The sequence below is a fragment of the Microtus oregoni genome, unplaced genomic scaffold, assembly GCF_018167655.1.
Source record: "Microtus oregoni isolate MIOR12 unplaced genomic scaffold, Mior012 000033F_ref0000390, whole genome shotgun sequence".
In the NCBI taxonomy this organism is placed as follows: domain Eukaryota; kingdom Metazoa; phylum Chordata; class Mammalia; order Rodentia; family Cricetidae; genus Microtus; species Microtus oregoni.
In genome coordinates this window covers 17,963,086-17,984,176 of record NW_024543092.1, presented here as the reverse complement: position 1 = coordinate 17,984,176, position 21,091 = coordinate 17,963,086, and the positions used below count along the sequence as shown (strand labels likewise).

Here is a 21,091-nt window from a genome sequence, read left to right as displayed (position 1 = left end):
ATAAAATAGATAGCGGACCTGAGCCTGTTGCCGCCCCCCCAAGATCCCTGACAAAGACAAACGTAAGGGAGTGTTTTAGCAGCAGCTGTCCTCGGGGCACCTGCAATCAGGAAGCGCAGATGGTGAAAGCCAATGCTCAACTCTCTTCTCCCTTCTCACTCAGCCCAAAACCCCAGGCCGCAGGATGGTGTCACCTCCATTTAGGGTGTCTTCCCACTACAGTGTGCCTAATCTAGAAACTCCCACCTATGCCCAGAGGTTTATCTCCATGGTCACTCTAGATTCTCTCAAGTTGGCACTATTAACCATCGAAGGGAAATTTATTTTCCATTTTATGTTAGCAATCCTGAAGGGAATTTATTTTCCATCTCATGTTAGCAATCCTGAAGGCACACATTTGATCATTTGATCTACTTTTACAGATACGCCATTTAGTTGTCTGAACTAACGCAGTCGGTTACCATTAAATTTGTTTTTATTTTTCTTTCTGTCGTGACTGTTTTGTAGAAAACAGTACTATTGTTGTTTGTTTGTTTTCTTATCACCTGGATTATCTTCAAAGACACTGGAAAGAGTCACCTCCAAACGAGAGCAGTGTGTGGTTTTACACAAGACAAGAACTTCAGCAGCGCTGCCTGAATCCTTGCAGAAGGAATTCTCCAAATTCTATGATAACATGATTAAACTCCACAGATCGGCTAGCTGTGAGTCTGTTTTTCAGATAAAAATTGGCACTCTGAAGCAGTGGGTATTCCTTGCTCACTTAGATTAATAAAAGTCCAAAATCAGCTGGATAGATTATGTTTAGAATTCATATCATAATTTTAAATATTGGTCATTTTTTTGGTTTTTTTTTTTTTGGAGGGGTGTTCCAAGACAGGGTTTCTCTTTGGAGCAGTCCTGGCTGTCCCAGAACTCACACTGTAGACCAGGCTGGTCTCGAACTCACACAAATCTGTCTGCTCTGCCTCCTGAGTGCTGAGTTTTAAGGCATGTGCCCCCACCGCCCAGCAATATTGGCTGTTTTTATAATGTGTGTGTGTGTGTGTGTGTGTGCGCGCGCGCGCGCGCAGGTGTGTGTGCAGGCATGCTTGCCTAGCCATGCCTATGTGGACACAGAGGTCTATCTTCCTTTATATTTGTTTTAGTACTGTTATTAATTCTTTCATACAAAGCATTTGTTCATACTCACCTCAGCCCCTCCCTTTAGTCTCTCCCAGATCCACCCTAGTCCCCTTCCTACCAACTTTATGACCCCCTTATTTAAATTTTTCATTTAATAACCCACCAACTTCAATTTGTCTTGCCTGTGTACTTCTGGGCATGGGTCCATCCACGAGAGCGACTCCACCTTAGTGTTTGGGACAATGAACATGGATCATTCATCTCAGTTGGACTGGCTGGCCTCTGAGCCTCCGGGATCCTACCAATTCCACCTCCTAGAACCCAGTGCCGGCATTAGAGAGGTACGGCTACCTGATTACGTGTATAGTGGACAATTTACTTCAGAGCAATTTATCTCCCCAGCCCTAGACGGGTTTCTTGAGTGTGAATGTAATTTCTCTGGTCTAGACTGTAAGTCTTGGACACAGTACAGCAGGTGACTGCTGGTCTGACAGGGGTCTGCTACCTTGTCACAATGACCTACCAGAGCCCTGGGGTTAAGAGCTTGGTGAGTAAGTATTGTGTCCCTGATGATACCCGACTAGCACTTAGCAGACGCTCCCTGATGATACTGGACTAGAACTTAGCAGACACTCCCTGATGATACTGGACTAGAACTTAGCAGATGCTCTCTGATGATAACTTCCTAGAATGTGGGTGGCCCAGCCACAAGAGTGGTCTGGTTAGGATGTCCTCATTGTCTTCGGTATATTTTGATAATTTAGTATGTAAAACCAGAATGCCTTATTATGCCAATGGGCGCTTACCAAACGATTTTGGTGGCCGATTACAAACGTGAAAATGCAAATAGTTTTGCTCTGTTGGTCTAAAATTAACCGGAACAACACCCTAACTTCACACCCTTCGCGGGGTTCACTGTGAGCAAACCAGTGCCCCAAGAATGTCCCAGTTCTGGGCCCTCATCTCCAGCCAGAAGGTCGGAGTTTGACGTTCCTGAGAACAGCCTTCCAAGTACCTTATGCTTAGTTATAAAATTGGAGAAGACGAAACAAAAATAAATGTCCTGCTCCAATAGTATAATTTAAGCAAAATAAATAAATAAAATTGACCTTCTTAACTTTGTTCCAACTTCAGCCACTCTTCACAGGAGAAACACACAGTCAGTTCTGAGGCCTTCAGCCTGACCACCCACTGCGTGCCCCTCTGAGGCTTTTCTCTGCTTGCTCTTCCTTCATGCTGAGCCACCGAGCACCGGGGTAGGGTGGCTGGGAGAGCAACACGGGCAAGCCCGCAGCCCGCCGTGCTCCACAGGAGACAATGGGAGTTCAGAGCTCTAACTCACTGACTGCTTTTTGTTTTGTTTTGTTTTTGTTTTTTGTTTTTCGAGACAGGGTTTCTGTGTAGCTTTAGAGCCTGTCCTGGAACTAACTCAGCTGGTCTCGAACTCACAGAAATCTGCCTGCCTCTGCCTCCAGAATGCTGGGATTAAAGGTGTGTGCCTGGCTTCACACACTGATTTTTTTTTTTTTTTTGGTTTTTCAAGACAGGGTTTCTCTGTGGCTTTGGAGCCTGTCCTGGAACTAGTTCTGTAGACCAGGCTGGTCTCGAACTCACAGAGATCCACCTGCCTCTGCCTCCCGAGTGCTGGGATTAAAGGCGTGCGCCACCACCGCCCGGCACTCACTGATTTTTTTAATAATTTATTTAACTTTACTTCATGTGCGTTGGTGTGAAGGTGTCAGATTCCCAGGGACTGGAGTTACAGACAGTTGTGAGCTGCCATGTGGGTGCTGGGAATTGAACCTGGATCCTCTGAAAGAGTAACCAGTGCTCTTAACCTCTGAGCCATCTCTCCAGCCCCCACTCACTGCTTTTAACAGTTGGCTACCCCTGTAGTTAGGCCAGGTTCTCGTTGGAGACACCAGCCTCGGGGTCCTCTGGGCCCTAAGACATGGAGGAATACAAGTGGTGCCGAGGGTTGGAGCCCCAAGTGCTGCGGAGGAGGAATAGATGGCAAAGAGGAAGGTCGCCCCTGCGTGGCTTCTGGGAAATGGCCTCCTCATGGAACCTCTCCAACCCAAGGTCCAAGTCAGAAAACAGAATTGTCAATGTAAATAAAGCCCAGCTCAACCCAGGATCTTGTCAATTTTTGTGGAAGTTACATAGAAATGTCTTCAATGGGGCACAGTGGTGGCACACGCCTTTAATCCCAACACTTGGGAAGCAGAGGCAGGCTGATCTCTGTGAGTTCAAGGCCAGCCTGGTCTACAAGAGCGAGTTCCAGGACAGGACAGTCACCAAAGCTACAGAGAAACTCTGTCTTAAAAAAAAAGAAATCTCTTCAATGGTTCTGGCACATGAAACTGCAAATGGAGTAGCTTGAAGTGAAAGTTCTAGAAGAGGACTATTCTAATTATGAAGCTGATGACACAATCTCCCTTCCACTCCTTACTTCCCGGTGGAGGCGCGCACTCCCAGGGGCTGCCTTGCTAGAGACCACATTTGAGGGTTTCTCTTCTGGTCACCAGGGTCAGCAGGATGGGACCACCTGCTGTAATAGGCTTCCGAGCCCACGTTGTGGGAACAGGTTCATTTATTCTCTTTGTTCCCCAGACTTCATGGAGGGACATCCAGTAACACATCCATCTCCAGCTATCTCTTATACCCCATCCTGTGTGTTCAGCAAGGCTCCTCAAACAGGTGTGGAGTTGGGACTTTTTCTTACTCTTTGCTCTTTGAGGGGCCACCATCCAGCTTCCAAATAAATACACGGAGACTTATTCTTACTTATGAATGCCCAGGCTTAGCTTGGCTTATTTATAGCCAGTTTTTCATAAATTATCCTGTCTGCCTCTGGGATTTTACCTTTTTCTATTCTATATACCTTTTTGTTTGCTTCTTACTCCAGAGCTCGCTGTATGGTTGGTTGGCTGGGTGGCTGGGTGGCTGGCCCCTGGCATTCTCCCTCCTTCTTCTCCTTTTCTTGCTCATCTCCTCTTCTCTTCCCCTCCTATTTATTCTCTATATGGCAGCCCCACCTATTTTTCTCTCCTGCCTTGCTATTGACCATTCAGCTCTTCATTAGACCAATCAGGTGTTTTAGAGAGGCAAAGCAACACAGTTAAACAAACGCAACATAAAAGAATGCAACCCATCTTTGCACCATTAAACAAATATGTCCCACAGCATAAGTGAATGTATCACATCTTCAGCTAATATTCCACAGCACAGGTGCACGGAGATTCCCAGCGGAGTCTGCGGAAACGGAGAAGAAAGGGCAGAGCTGTGAGGTTGAGCGTGGGTGACAGTCATCAGCCTGCCGGAGTCCCCGCCTAACTCCACCATTGTCAACGTGGAGCTGTGACTCAACTTCCCAAAACCTTAGCTTCACTTCTGAGGTAGGGACAACAACCACGTCATAGGGTCCCCTAGTAAGTGTTCAGACGTCTCATCTGTTGCTCCGGCGGCTGTGTGGGACATGCCAGTGAGACACATGGGTGCTGAATTCAGAGTTCCATTTGAATTTTCAGCGAGTCAGTTTGTGGTTTTTATCATGCAAACTGTAGAAAGGAGGGCTTGATCAAGCTGGTCTGGCTGGTGGGCTATGGGGAAAGCGGAACAGGAGAGCATTGGGTGGGGAGAGCGACGGTAAAGCAGGAATTCTGAAAACTCGCTATGCCAGTGGACTGGGGCTTATGTGACCCAGCACCACAAGCTGGGTACCCGAAAATGGCACAATGTATTCCCTCACAGTTTCAGAAGCCAAAAGTGCAAATTCAGATGCCGGCATGGCCGGGTTCCCTCTGAGGGTGGATGCCAGCCCTCCTTGCCTCTCATAAGCTCCTGCGGTGACAACCTTGGCTTAAAGTTACGGCACTCCTCTGCCTCTGCCTCTGCTCTGTGGCCTTGCCCTCACATTTCCAGATTCTTATCAGGATACCAGTCAGGTTAAATTAATGCATCATGCGTTCACTCTACTCCGGTATGACCCATCTTGATTGCAGCTGCAATGAACCAGTTTCCAAACGAGTCCGCAGTTGACACTTCAGTATAGCTTTAGGGGCTGGGGGACACACAAAACTTCAAACTATGAATTACAGACTTGAATTGTAGCTTCCAAGATAGGCACTTTGGAAAGGCATGGCGGTCTGTCTTCTCACACAGTTCAGGTATCTGAAGCCCCAACACCTTGACAATCACAACCGTTCTTCAGTTCCACAGCAGGAAGCCCAGTCAATACCTCCATCTGTCTCCCGAACCTTTTCATCTTCCCAAACAAAAGGCCTGCTCCTGAAAACATTATGTCTGCGCGCGCACACACACACACACCTCCCCTCAGCCGTCACCCTTCTTTCTCTCTTAACTACCACTATTCAGGTACCTCCTGTGAACGGAAGAAGACATTATATGCACGTAAACTTTCCCACACAGACCCAGGTGCTGGGGGCTTGGTTGCCAGCTTTGGAATCCATGCAGGCAGATTCATGAGCAGATTAATCCTTTGATGGATGGTATTTTGGGGAAGGAATGGAAACATCAGGAGGTGGACTTGGTTGAACGAAGGAGGTTCCTGGTGGTGTATCCCTTCTCCTGCCCCATCCTCTCCATCCTCCCTCTATTTCTTGTCTGTCACGAGGTGATCCACTTTGCTCCATCCATACTCCCTTCATGCTGCTCTGTCCTATCATGGCCCAAAAGCAGAAGAACAAAGGACGGCAGGCTGACTACAACCCTGGGACCGAATCCTAGTCTACAACCCCCTCCTTCAAGTTGTTTTCATCAGGAATTCTGTTGTGGTAACATGGAGATGGTGTTTTTCCTTTTGTGACCGACGTATTCCACTTACCTTGATGCCTTCAAGGTTCATACATGTTGTAGCATGCGTCTGAATTTCTCCCCATTTCAGTCTTGCATGGAAAAAGCGCATTTTGTTGGCTCCTTCCTCTGGAAGTGGATCCTTGAACTGTTGGATGACATCTGTTACAAAGTATCTTTACCTTTAACTGACACAGATTTAGGACAGCCATTGTGCATATTATGTATGTGGGGTACAGAGTGACATTTCCACACATCACATACAATGTCTAACTGGTCTGTCCATCACCTCAGATATGTCTTTGTGCTGGGAACAAGAATCTTCTCTCTTAGCCGTTTGGGAATATTTAATTGACTGCTGTCATGGTTAATATTGTCAATTTGATGGGACAGACAATGCCTCTCCGCACACTGGGATTTTCTAGATTAGGTTAGCTGAGGAGTGAAGACCTACCCTAAATGTAGGTGGCACTGTTCTGTAGGCTGGGGTCCTGAGCTACATAAAATCAGAATGCTCTGAGCATCCCATTCATCTCCCCCTGCTCTCTGACAACCAAGGTCACGTGTCTAGTCACCTCGTTGCCCTGCAAACATGCCTGCCCACCAAGATGGACTACTATTCCCTTGAACTATAAGCCAAATAAAGCCTCCCTTCCGGTAGTTGCTTTTGTCAGAGCCACAGGAGATGATAGCTAGGGTGACATCTTTTCTCAGAGTGCTCCATTAAAGAGTTAGAGCAGACATGTTTGTTGATCACCCCCTTGAGCACCTTTCTTCCTTTCTGGTTCTCGGGAGCCTTTTGGAATTAACAGCCTGGTAGACTTTGCTGGAAGAAACCCAGAAGGCACTCTGTGGGACTGCAAGCAACGCAAATGGTCACCAACTTCAGCAGAAAGAGCATTTATTAAAAAAAAATGTTAGCTGGCTCACCAAATCTCCAGGAGGCAAAAAATAATCTAGGCTGTTAAATTAGGTTGCTAAAAAAACAACTGCATGAGCTAAAAGCGTGCGGCAGATTTAGCTCCACCAAGACGTGGCTGCTGCCTCCGCGAAGCACAGTGAGTCAGTGGCATCCTGCCACCCGTGGCCCCCTACATCGTGTGCTGGTCTCGTCATTACCATTGTCACCCCCGTACTGAAGGAGCTTCTGTGTCCCTGCCCCTTATAGACAGAATATTTGAGGCAAGATGAAGCATGCCTGGTGTGCTGTGCCAAGGTCAAAAGCCCGTGGTCAGCACGTGCCTGGAAGGTCAGGAAGAGACACACGCAGCAGGGAATCTTCCCCAGGAAGGGACTCAGTCACACAATGCCAAAAAGAAAGAGCTGCATCAGCTTTTGGTAGGTTCTCCAGCTCTGTCTGTAACAGCGAGGAATAAGTATCCTAAAACTACTCAGCCTGCTTTGGATGGGCGGGCCCCTACTCTGAGTTACCACCATATTCGTCCCCAGCAGCCTTCTCCATCTTATTCCATTCCCAAAATCCAGATGTCTCATGTCCTCACCAACACTTGCTTATATCGTGTGTGTGTGTGTGTGTGTGTGTACAGCCATCCTGATTGGTGGAAAGCGTCACTGTATCCTAACTTCCAACCTCCCTCAGCCTCACCTGAGTCTGTGCCTGAGGAGAATGTGGAAGGCTCCTTAAGGAGGGAGGTCGGTTGCCAGAGGAGCTGCCCATGTGATCAGAAGGTTGAGGAGGGACGGGAGCTGAGGGTAGAGTTCGCCTGCCGCTGACAGTGACGTGAACAAGTACATTAGTGTAATAGGACATCTGTAACCATCTAAAGGGATGGGGCTCAGAAAGTTGGATAAAGCATGGACATTCTAGATACTTCTGTCTCCCCCCATCCTTCACTCGAGCGTCTCCATTGGCTGCTCTGAGGTGCACTCTTACCATCACTCGGCACATGTAAGTCAATTTGTTCAGAAGTCTTCTGAGCACACTAACAAGCTTGAAGGGAGGGATCCTGGGAGCCCCAATTTATGGCTCACCCAGAAGTCTAGTCCTGGCAACTGCAGTCTTGAGGGACACAGCCTCCAACCTGGAATTTTACACTAATTCCAGGTGGTTTCAGAACTGAATGAAATCCTACGGCATCAGACTAGTGTCTGCAGAGAGGAAATGAATCAGCTGGTGGGGGAACTTGGCACATCTGCTGTCAAAAGTGATGTGTATGAGTGTAGAATAGCTAGCTTCCCCGCTCTATGGCCATTCCCCCGTTCTCCCCCACCCTGCATCAGCCCCAAACCTCCAGATCTATCTTAAAATAAACACCCTATGCTTAGTCCTCCGTGAGAGACCACTGATATTTTTACAGACCAGCCTTGGAAGTTCCCAGAACATTCCTCCTTTCGCTGGCAACACAGTGAACTTTGAAATTCTGCATTAAACTCAGGCTGGGCCATGAGGTCTGTTGGAACCTGCTTCTCAGATAACACAGCCCCAGCCTCGGGTTACAGAGCATCTGAGAACACAAATACATCAAAACCACCTCAAAAAATAGCAGCCGTCCCAGGCACTTGGAAAAATGCACAGGTCTCTGTCACAAGACCACAAGAAGCCCCTGGGGGTTCCTTATTTTCTGGTGCCATCAAGTGGTAGGTTTGCTCCTTTTTTTTTTTTTTAATAGATGTTGCTTGGCAGGCTGTGTGGCCATCTATGCTCAGATGAGTTTGTGTCATGAAACACTCTATTTGGGAACTGGAGACAAGGCTCAGGCAGTAGAGTGCTTCCCATGTAAGCAGGAGGACCTGAGTTTAGAACCCAGTCACCCCGGTTAGTAGTCTATAATCCCAGCACTGGGGAAGTAGAAACAAGAGATCCCTGAGGCTGGACAAGAAGTGGAGATGAGGGTGCAGAAAAGCAAAATGGTTATCCACCCAAACTAGAAGCAATCAATAACATTTCCACTCTAGGCAAGAGCAGAAGAATATACTTGTCGTTAAACTATGGGGTGAGTCCTGAACTCTTGAGTAAGCTATAGCTGCTGTTCTTAAGTAGAATTGGGACTAGAGGTTGGTTCAGTGGGTAGCATGCTTGCTTAGTAGACCTGAAGGCCTGGGCTCCATCCACCCCTAGCACTGACTGCATAAAACTGAGCACGGCCATGCATGTCTGTAATCCCAGTACTGAGGAGGAGGGGTTAGGAGGATGAGAAGTTCATGTGATCCTTGCCTGCATAGTGAGTCTGAGGCCACCTGGGCTACACAAGGCTCTATCTCAAACATAAAACACAAAAGAATTAGTGGAATTTTCACACTTGTGTTGTCCGTGCCTATAACCTAGAGTCTGCAACAGAAGAATTGCTGTTAGTTCAAGTCCATTCTGGACTACAGTGAGCCGCAGGCCAGCCTGGGCTCCAGAATAAGACCCTGCTGTTGTGGAGTGTTTGCCAGAGAGGACTGTTTGAGTCGATAGAAAATCCTTACTAGCTGGTGGGGGGCTATACTGGATGTTCAGTGTAGCCATAAACCTTTCTCAAGATAAGATTTTAAGGTCAGAGACCATGTCCTGGGTTGACATGTTTCAGTTAACAAGAACAGTTAGCCAGAAGCAGAACTACAGAAGGCAAAAGCAAGGTTAGTGCTTTCACAGACTTTCCCAGAACTGTGGACTTCTACGGCCTTTGTTTCAGTTTTGGCAGGTGGTGCCGTCTACGTGCTACAGCCTGAATAGTACTTCCACCATGGAGTCTGTTGTGCTAAGGAATGGAGGCGTACTAAGTTCTGGAGATCTGTTACACCTCAATAATGATGATGCTAGAATTGGAGGGTGACAAGGGATAAGGTATGACTGCATTGTGAGATTTTTAGCTCTTGTTACAGCTTGGATATGTGATGACCCCTGAGGCTCACACATTGAAGGCTCATTTCCCAGCTGGTGGAACTGCTGGAAGATGATGGGAACTTTAAGAGCGAGGCTCAGAGGACAAAGGTCCCCAGGGGTGTGCTCTTAAAAGGTATGTATCACTGGTCCCCTCGCCCCACTGTCCTGCTTCTTGGATGAGCATGTTTGCTCCCTGCCACGGTGACCTGTCTTATGCTGGGCCCCAAAACATAATAGACAAGTGACCACAGGCTGAAACCTCTGAAACCATGAGCCAAAGGAACCTTCCCTCTGACGATTGTATTGTCTTGGTTATTCTGCAATGGAATGCTGCAGAAAACATTGCCACTGAGAGGGGTCATCGCCAAGACTTTTCTCATTGCTGTGGGTGGTGCAAGTCTTTGAAACTGTTGAGGGGTGGATATTTAGGAAGACTTGGATATGCAAGGCAGAGAAAGCCTAGAATCCTGCTAGTAGAACTTAATAGGTGACTGGGGTGTGAGTTTGAAAGATAGAATTCTGAAAGGAATATACACAGCAGACCATGCTCACAAGGGTGAGATGGGAATGGACTCTTTTGAGAGCCAGACTAGAGACCATCTGTGTTACATTTGGGCCAGCACCTTGTCTACATTGGACTCAATGAGGCTGAATTTAAAGAGGACAAATTAGGCTGGGTGGTGGTGGTGCACGCTTTTAATCTCAGCACCCTGGAGACAGAGGCAGGCAGATCTCTAATGTGGGATTCCTCTCTGTAGGCTGTGAATATGTTTTTATTATCATTGGTTAATAAAGAAGCTGCTTTGGCCTGCGGCAGGACAGAATTGAGCTAGGTGGAGAAAATTGAACTGAATGCTGGGAGAAAGAAGGCGGAGTCAGTGAAAAGCCATGGAGTCGCTGCAGGAGACAGATGCTGGATGCCAGACAGAATCTTACCAGGAGACCACAACCATGTGGCAATACACAGATTAATAGAAATGGGTTAATTTAAGATATAAAAGCTAGCTAGGAATATGTATAAGCTAATAGGCCAAGCAGTGTTTTAATTAATATGGTTTCAGCGTGATTATTTCAGGTCTGGGCAGCCGGGAAACAAACAAGCAGCCTCTGACTACAGATCTCTGTGAGTTTGAGACCAGCCTGATCTACAGAATGAGTTCCAGGGCAAGCTTCAAAGCTACAAAGAGGAATCCTGTCTCAAAAAACAAAATAAATAAATAAATAAGAAAGAAGAGAAAAGATGACAAATTAGTTTATTTGGCAAAGAGAATTTTAAGGAAGCACAAATGGTGATATAGATATTTCTGATTGCTTTTAGCCAAATTTATAGTAAGAATAATGGGCAAAGGCATGATGGGGAGATTAGAAAAACTTGACCTTTGGTCCAAAAGAACCTCATATAAAGGTGGGGGCCAGGCCAGCAAGATGACTCGAGTAGAGTAAAATAGTGTCCGGCAAGCCTGGACCTTTGTGCAAGCTCCAGAACTCACGGTGACCAGAGAGAACCAACTCCTGGAAGTTGTTCTCTGTCCACACACACACACATGTCCAGACCCACTCATACACTTCACACACACACATAAGAACACATACATGCATATACAGATAATGAGAATTACTGTTATTATAATTGCTATTATTCTCATTATCACATTTTAAAGAGAAGCCTGAAATTCCAGGAGCTGCAAGTGGTGACCTCTGACCCACAGTCAAGGCTTGCCCACAGCCCACTTTCTTTCTGTCTGCTGACCAACCGCAGTACTTTCTGTGGGGCCTGTGGCTGGTCCCTTCCTTACCTGCTTCTGGGAACTGTGAAGTAAGTGTCTTCCCTCATGACAGTCATTCCCATATCTCCGTATCTTGCAGAGCTCATGAAGCTAGCTAGTCCTGGGGTCTGGGTATAATGGATTAATTCCAGGGCTGGGAGGCTGAGGCAGGATTCCAACTTCAAAAAAATATCTCAAAGCAAAAGAACAACCATGAGAGTAGAATCTGGGCATGGTGACACACATTTGTGATGCTAATACCTAAGAGGTGGAGGCAGGAGAATTAGGAATTCGAGGTGAACTTGTCCATAGGAGACCTTGTCCATGAGCCCACAAACTCGGAAAGCATTGGAACAAGATCCCATCAGCTTTGCCATGTAGTATTAACTAGAATGGAGTCAGTTTCCCCCCACTTAAGGAGGAGGGAGCACAAAGGCTGTGTGACTCACATGGAGGGTGGATTCTTCCACAAATACCATCAACTTTTTAAAAGAATCCTCAAGTCGGACAGGCAAGATGACTCAGCGAAGAGACACTTGCCACCAAGCCTGACAACCTGAGTTTGATCCCCGGGACCCACAAGGTAGAAAATAACTCCTAAAAGCTGTCCCGTGAGTCCACATGTGTGCCATGACACACGTGTGTGCGCACACTAGCTGCTAGAGCTAGCTAGCACCGCCATCTTTCCTCAAAGCCTCTTTCCCTCCTCCTTCTTCATATCTCAGGAAGTCGGGACCCCGCTACAGCCCCAAGAAAGGACACACGGTCTGGGACAGGGCCAGCAACTCCACGCTCCGCTCCCCAGCCAGCATAACCCTGGCAACAGCATTTTTTATTCTACAGCCCACTTCCCCACTTGTAGCCCTGATCATCATGTCTTCTGGCCATCGTCTGTAACAGAGAGGTGGGAAGGGTCATTATCTGAGCGGGAATAAACCGAGAAACCCCTTGGTACCTGACCCGGCTGGTGGGCTGAGAACTGGTTCCTGCGGGTTTGCCTTCCTTACTGTGTGGAGAACAGAGATACAGGAAGCGGAAGTGAAAGGGATTATAGGCTCTACAACCAGAGCGCTGGAGCACGCTTCCAGCTCACTAACAACCTGTAAGTGATGGACTGTCAGGCTCCTATTTGGACAAATCGGGATAGTTCTCCATTAGCCAGGACCTGATTCAAATTACCAAGAGTGTCCAGTGATCATTGGTTTGACTGACAGGTCTCAGAGGAACACTGGCCCCGCCCTCTGCCCTCGGGGCTTGCCAGCAGGAATCTAAATTTCACTGGCCAGATATGAGTCCAAAATAAGACCCTGAGAACAGACTGGTGCCAGACTGGTGTGGGCTCTTTCAGCCTTCCAGAACCTTCTTGTCTGCTGGACAGAGCCTGTGAACCAGCAGAAATATCAAGCCCTAAGGGAAGAGCGAAAGATCACCACAGTGGCTTCCCACCGGCTGACCGTGAGTGCTCCCTCTTGTCCCTTCCAGAAAGATCTCTGTGACGGAGTAAACAGGGAGCCTTCCTCCTCCCCAGGCCTCTGCAAAGAGGGTCACGGTGGGAAGAGAGAGAGTCTGTTCAGAGAAGCTCCCAAGGGCCACCTCGGGGCTGTATGTCTTTTGAAAGCGGGGGTCTTCTGGTTCGCCTGAACCCACAGAGGCTCCCCTAAGAGCACTGTGAAAAGTTAAAAGGCCACCTAATGATAGTGTCCCATGTATGCGTGGGCGTGCTCACAGGTGCGTGCACAGCATGCAGGGTGCTGGGTCTGCACGCCCACTGAGTGACACTTGGCTTGGAACTCTGAAACGGCCCCAGAAATAACATGCAGCTCTGTTCTATTTTGTGGTCTCTTACCAGGATATTGTCATACAGATATGAGCACACTGAACTCCCGCAGAGCGTGTTTGAGTGACTGGATCTGAGGGCCAGGATGAGAGGCTGAGAGAAATCATTAGAAAAGACCAACATAACGTGTCCTGGACGCCTGGCTATAGATCCAGACTTAGGGTGAGGGAAGCTCTGCCCACTCTGAAGACGAGCTCAGCTTCTCCTTGGAATGCCCTTCCCTGCTGTGCCTTCCCTGCAGTGAGAATTCCCAGGGTTAGCTACAGACCGTGTTGACTGAGGTAGATGCCTCCTCCTCCAGACAGGAGGTCGGAGTGCGCCTGTCAACAGGAAATGATATTGGTAGCAGGTTGGGGAACTGAGGTAGGGTCACATATTAAATGACGATGGCCTCCAACCTCACTGGGTTCCTTAGCAATCATATGGAATCAGCCAATCAGAATACTTAGTATAATTGTACTTATTTGTTCTGCTCTCAAGTCTACTTTCTCTGTCTCTCTGTCTCTGTTGCCAAGAGCCATGAGATTAGAATTCCAGCATTCTCTCTCTCTTTGGTCTTTTGGTTTTCTGAGACAGGGTTTCTCTGTACAGCCTTGCCTGTCCTGGAACTTGCTCTGTAGACCAGGCTGATCTTGAACTCATATAGATCCATGCGCCTCTACTTCTCCAGTGCCGGAATTTAAGGCCTGCGCCACCACCACCTGGCTCTACTTTTTCTCTTAAATTATGCTTTGTTCCCATGACCAGAATATTAAGATGTACAACTGAAGTTCCTTTTTGTGTACTGATACGCTCGGATCCAGGCAGAGTGGCCAGTTTGGCCAAGGCTACACAGTCAGACCCATTCCCTTATTTGTCCAGATGTCTATGGTGGTGTAGCCAGGAGCATGAGCTCATTTAACTGCAGCTCCGCACTTAGCACTGGGCTCCAGGCAGGCTTCTGCCAGGGGCTTCCCTGCGGCTCCTGGTCCCTGACGAAGATACCCTGTGGGATCTTCCTGCCCCCACTCCCCTGATTCTGCTCTTACCCTAGGCCCTCAGACAGGTTGTGACAGGGGACTTAGTGAAGAGGAGGAGAAGGGAGAAGTGGGGTTTGAGTGGGAAGGGTCTGTACTCAGCTGTGTTGGGACCAGCCCTTGAGAAGCCACACTGGCCTATTGGAGGTCTTTACCTGGAGAAGACCAATAGGAGCCACAGAGAAGATCAATGCACGTTTATGGACCAGCAAGGACCCCAGTTTTCACAAGTAGAGAATGCGAGCCAAACATGCAGAACACTAGAACAGAAGCCCAAGAAGAAACAAAATATTGAGACTAGACCCACTTGCTAAGCCCTAAGTAGTCCAGTTAAAACTTTCAGGTGTCTTCCCTGCCCCCGCCATTAGGTTAGTGAATTTTGTTTTATTTGAGAAAAATGATCAATACAGCAAAAAGCTTCACTGTTCAAGTTCTCGCTTATGCCGCTTCAAAAAAAAAAGTCTTTAAAAAATAATTCTATTCGCCGGGCGATGGTGGCGCACGCCTTTAATCCCAGCACTCGGGAGACAGAGGCAGGCGGATCTCTGTGAGTTCGAGACCAGCCTGGTCTACAGAGCTAGTTCCAGGGCAGGCTCCAAAGCCACAGAGAAACCATGTCTCGAAAAAAAAAAAAACAAAAAACAAAAAAAAAATAATTCTATTCTTGTTTGAGAATTTTGCGTGCATACAGTGTAATTTTATCATGTTTACCCCCACCTCTCCCCTAACTCCTCTCAGGTATACTCCCCCCACTCCCCCCCCTTCTCCCAACTTTGTGTCCTTTTTTTTTAATGACACACAGAGTCCAGTTTGAGCTGTCCATATGGGTGTGAGGCCACCCACTGGAGTGTAGCTGACCTAGCAGGTTACAACCTTAAAGAAAGGTGGCCCCCCCTCCTCCAGCAAAGGGTGGTGGTTTGTGAGCCCCTCCCCACTCTATTCTAGAACGTTGACTGGTTTGATACTGCACACAGCTGCTCCGTCTCTTTTAGCCTCGCCCACCCTCTAACTCCCTAGACACCCGAGTATGACACTGACTTCTAATATCCCTGCCCCCACCTCCTGAGTACTGAGATTACAGGTATAAAACACAATACCCAGCTTATGTGGTGCAGGAGCTCGAACCCAGGGCATCGTAAGAGATAAGCAAGCACTCTACCAACTGAGCCACAGCCTTAGTCCTGGAGACGGCCAGTCCAGTGACCTGCATGTCTGCACTCTGTGCCAAGCACCGAGAATAAAGTACTCTAACGAGTGAAGTCCAGGGCTGCGGAGATGGTTCTGTCTATAAAGCACTTGCCTGCAAATGTGAGGACCAGCGTTCGGGGTCCCAGACGCCATTTAAAATCTGGGAGAGTGTGGTGGCTGCCTAAAATCTCAGTGCTGGTGAGGCAAAGACAGGATCCCAGGTGCAGCTGGATGGATTGTGGAGGTCCAGGTTCAGTGAGACCCTGTGACCTGGCTTGTTTTCAATTGTTGTGGTAGTGACCATAACCAAAAGCAACAATGATATGGGAGTCCCTCTGTATGCTGTGAATATGTTTTATTACTATTGGTTAATAAAGAAGCTGTTCCAGCCTATGGAAGGGCAGGATAGAACTAGGCAGAAAAACCAAACAGATATATAGAGAGAGTAGACAGGGTCACAGAGACAACTCTGTGGCTGCCAAAGGAGAAAGATGCCAGCCAGAACCTTACCTGGTAAGCCACAGCCTTGTGGTGATACACAGATTAATAGAAATGGGTTAATTCAAGATGTAAGAGCTAGCTAGAAATATGCTTGAGTCATTGGCCAAATAGTGTTGTAATTAATACAGTTTCTTTGTGATTTTTCGGGTCTGGGTGGCCAGGGAATGAACAAGCAGTCTCCTTTACACAACATAGAAAGGAAAGGGTTTGTTTCCTGTTACAGTGTACAGTCCTACAGGGCAGGAACTCAAGGCAGGAACCCGGAGTTGGGAACTGAAGTAGAGGCCGTGGAGGAACGCTGCCTTCTGGCTTGCGTGTACACTCTTGTTCAGTTATCTTTCTTCTACTTCCCAGGACCACCTGCTCAGGAATTTCACCACCCATCCTGGGATGGTCCTTCCCACGTCAGTCATCCATCAAGAAAACATCTTACAGACTTGCCTACAGGCAACTGAGCTTCCCTCTTCCTGGACGACTCCAGTTTGTGTCAAGTTGACAAAACCCTGTCATCAGCATGCTCTCCCTCAGTAGATAAACTAGAGAGCTACAGGGAAGACACTGATGTCAACCTCTACACGCCCCCCCCCCCCACACACACACACAAGCCAAAGGGACAAAAACCAGGAGGAGGACATCAATTGATTTTCTCAGTAACGATGGAAAATGCTCCTCTTACCATCTCCATGTTCCAGACAGGAAGACAGGTTTACAGAATAAAACCCACCCAAGATCAGATAATCCCATCCTGGAGGTGGAATCCAATCCCAAATCTGAGCCCAAAGCCAGTGTTCATGTCTGTTATACTTTTCTGACTCAAAGTCTCTCAGTTCCTCATGAGCAAGTGTTGAAGCCACCCATCCCAAGGAAGAAATTAGAGATCTGGTTCCCGGCACCCAGAGTCCACGTCCACAGCTCTGTCCACTCTTCAGACACTGACCACAAGTCCAAGTCACTCTACCTGTGCTTCTGACCCGTGAGCCTAAGTCAGAGTTTCCGTGGGTTCAATTCATTGCCCTAACAGATTGTAGAATTCAGCGGGAACCGTAGCAGTGAATTGCAAAGGTTGTCACAATGGCTATAGATGGACAGGTAGGAAATGAGAGGGACGGTGGAGGGACACAGCTTCCTTGCCCTCTCTGCCCCCACCTCAGGAATCTCCACATTTGTTTCCTAGAAGCTCTCAGAACCCTGTTTTTGGGGGAGGGGCTACGGAGACTCTAAGACAGACATGATCATTGTCCACTGGTGCTCAGCTCAATATCCAGCAGGCCCTCTCCTTCCCTGCAGGCTGAACACTGGACCTTCCAGGGACCAACTCCATCCTGCAGCTCTCTAGGGGGCAGTCAGCCATCAGTCACTGTGTACAAAGAAACACTACTGTGGAGATCCCACGCATGTTTAAGAGTTGGACACCAGGGAAAGAATGGAATCCCAACAGAAAATCCACAGTGGCAAAACCAGTTATCACTCGGTTAAGTCATAATCTGCTGACTGCTTTGGGAAATCCTGCTGAGTCTCCAGAAATATGCATTCTGAGTTGCTAGGGGAGACTGAGAAAAGCATCTTTTGAAACAGTGGTAGCACACATCTTTAATCCCAGCACTCGAGAGGCAGAGGCAGGTAATCTCTGTGACTTTGAGGCCAGGATGAGCTACAAAGCAAGTTCTAGGACAGCCAGAGCTGTTACACAGAGAAGCCTTGACTCAAAAAATTATGATAGATAGATAATAGATAGGGAGAGAGAGAGAGAGAGAAAGAACAGTGTCTATCTGTAAAGAAGAGACTGCTATCCTTTATGGCTGAGTCTATAAAGAGCAACCCAGGATATCCTTCCTATGCCAGTGCTTCCTGAATTGCTCCTATGCTTCAGCTGGTGGAGGCGAGGGCATCCTTTGGGTAACAGGGAACACTGAGAAAGAAAGAGGTAGGAATTAAGCAGCCACAGCACCTAACAGCACTTGGGGACCCAGGCTGTCCCGGGGCTGGAGATAACAGTCCTGCATGACTGTCTGCTCTGATAGCTTCTTCCTCTGTGGGCCCCAGCACAACAGAAACTCCTCCTCAATCTAGCCCCTCCCACCTTTCCCAATCATTACAAGGTTGTCTCCTCCTCGAATCCAAGGGAATGACATCTACTGTCCAAGAGAGAAGCATACTACTGTCTGTTAGCTGTGTTTACCAGTGAATTGGTAGAGAGTGTGGCTACAAACTGCAGACCGGGACATGGGGACAGGGGACTAGCTAGAGAGAGATGTGGCAGGAAAGATGGACAAAACTCTACCCACACGGTACTTGTGTTCGCTGTGTGTGTCTCTCTCTGTCTCTTTCTCTCTCATTCGCTCTCTGTCTCTTGTCTCTCTCTTTTCCACTTTCTGTGTGTATGCCAGGGTGTGTGGTTGTGTGCATGTGTGTGTGAGTTTTTGCCTGCACAGGCACCTATGTGTGACAGAGGAGGATATTAGGTGTCTCCTTCAGTCACTTCTCCGTCTCGTTTTTAAAGACAGAGTTTCTCAGTGATTGCAGCCTGACCGGCGGGCCACTGAGTCCCCAGAATCTGTCTATCCCCACCACCTGGTGCTGGGGTTATAAATAGATGCTGTCATACCCAGATTTTTTTGGAGGGGGGTTATTGAGACAGTCTTTCTCTGTGTAACAGCCCTAGCTCTCCTGAACTCGCTCTGTAGACCAGGTTGGCCTCGATCTCATGGAGATCCGCCTGCCTTGGCCTCCCAAGTGCTGGGATTTAAAGGCGTGCACCGCTGCCACCGCCCAGCACCATGCCCAGATTTTTGTGTGAATGCTGAGGGTCTACACTCAGGTCCTCATGCTTGCACAGACATTTTTCTGGGCAATCTCTCCAGCCACGGTTTCTTCGTCATTGGTGTATTTCATGTATCTTTAAGAAAAAAAAATCCTGTTCCTGATGCTGTCACCTAGTTCTAGTGAGAACTCTTAGAAGAAACACAGTGTGCTAACCCATAGAGCCAGGAAAAATGAAGAATTGTGGATGCTGGTAACTGGAGGTTGGAAATCATCTCTGGTGTAGTGGAGGGGATGTAGACATTTTGGTCTGTTGGGTGGAGAAGCAAGGAGGGGAGAATGGGGCAGGGGATACAGACGGTGAGGAGACACAGCAGGACACTCTGGCTTACCTCATCCCTCACGTGGGAGAGGGCCTCCCCAGTGGTATAAAACCATCTTCAGATGCTGAGCAGATGACAGCTGTCACTGTCTTCCGTTTGTGACCACAGGAGACCACAGAGAGAGACATTTCCCAAGAATGGAGCCACTGGCAACAACCTTTTGTCCTCTGGAATCCACACAGTACACCGGAAACGAATCCCTAAATGAAACCACCTGGTCTTCAAAGCAAGTGGTTGACTATAGTTATATTTCTGTCTCCCTGGTGATTTGTATGCTGGGCCTGACTGGGAACGGACTTTTGATATGGTTCCTTGTCTTCTGTGTCAAGAGGAAGCCATTCACCATCTACCTCCTGCATCTCGCCATTGCCGACTTCATGGTTCTCCTCTGTTCGTCCGTCATTCAGTTAGTGAACACCTTCCACATCCATGACGTCACCTTACTGAGCTATGCCATCTTCCTCATGATCTTTGGCTACAACACGGGCCTACACCTCCTCACAGCCATCAGCGTGGAGCGATGCCTCTCAGTGCTTTACCCGATCTGGTACCAGTGCCGGCGCCCAAAGCACCAGTCTGCCGTGGCCTGTGCACTGCTGTGGGCCCTCTCTGTGCTCGTGTCTGGGTTGGAAAACTTCTTCTGCATCCTGGAAGTGAAGCCCCGATTCCCAGAATGCCGTTACGTGTACATATTTTCCTGTATCTTGACATTCCTGGTCTTTGTGCCTCTCATGGTCTTCTCCAATCTAATCCTCTTCATCCAGGTCTGCTGCAACCTGAAGCCACGCCAACCCGCCAAGCTCTACGTGATCATCATGGCCACGGTCATCCTGTTTCTCGTCTTCGCCATGCCCATGAAGGTGTTGCTTATCGTCGGCTACTATTCCAACTCAACAGACGAGTCTGTCTGGAAATCCCTCCCTTACCTGACCATGCTGTCCACCATCAACTGCAGCATCAACCCAGTTGTCTACGTCGTGGTCGGCAGTCTGAGCAGGAAGAGGAGACAGAAGTCTCTGAAAGAAGCACTGCAGAAGGTCTTTGAGGAAAAGACAGCCGTGGGCTCCAGGGAGGATGTTACACAGTTCCCTCCTCTGTCATGACCTCCTGCTAGGATAGCCCCAAGGAAGGACGCCTGATGTTATCCCCGTGTGGGAATATAAGACTATTCCGAAAACACTTCGCTATCTTCCCACCTGGTGGTTCACTTAAGATGAAAGGGAAAGTCCCTCATCCCTCTGGAAAGAAATGATAACGAGATACCCTGCACACAGGACGCACCTGGCCACTGACAACTTGATAGGGCCCATGGTTTTTACCAGTCCTGGGGATTGGCTCTTGAGCGTCGTCCGTGCTGGGCAAGTTCTCTAGCACAGAGCTCTGACCCTGGCTTGACCTTGCCTTCCCAGCACAGAACTCCACGTCCCAACCTGTCTCACATCATCTTCTTGTCACCCTTAGGAGCCACTGTTATCAATCTACTATCACAGATAAAGGTGAGAGGTTTAGTGAGGACTCAGAATATGGATGGTACTGATCCAGACTGTGACCTAAGGAGTCTGACCCCCAAACCCACCCTTGAGACCATAGAGCCCAGGGCAGTCTTTGAGAGGCACTATGAACTAGACTGTTGTCAGATATCACTACTCACTTCCTCTCCCTTGGGTCTCCTCTCTCCATCTTGTCTTTCGAACACGTCAGAAGAAAACACGTCAACACAGATAAGGGACACCTCTGCTATCTTACAAGCATCTTCACTATTCACACACTGAGAAATTACCATGGGTCCAATTGAGAGATAGCTGGGATGTCCCACGAGTCCTTTAAAGATGTCATCCTGTAAGAATTAAAGGGAGTGTCGGGCAGTGGTAGCG

General features: G+C 48.1%; 1 protein-coding gene across 1 annotated transcript; it reads left to right on the top strand.

The window, feature by feature from the left end:
* The first annotated feature begins 19,354 nt into the window (after positions 1–19,354).
* On the top strand, positions 19,355–20,320 carry LOC121466312 (mas-related G-protein coupled receptor member H). The gene has a single exon (XM_041679975.1). The coding sequence runs from the start codon at positions 19,355–19,357 to the stop codon at positions 20,318–20,320; it is 966 nt and encodes a 321-aa protein (XP_041535909.1).
* Positions 20,321–21,091: the final 771 nt, after the last annotated feature.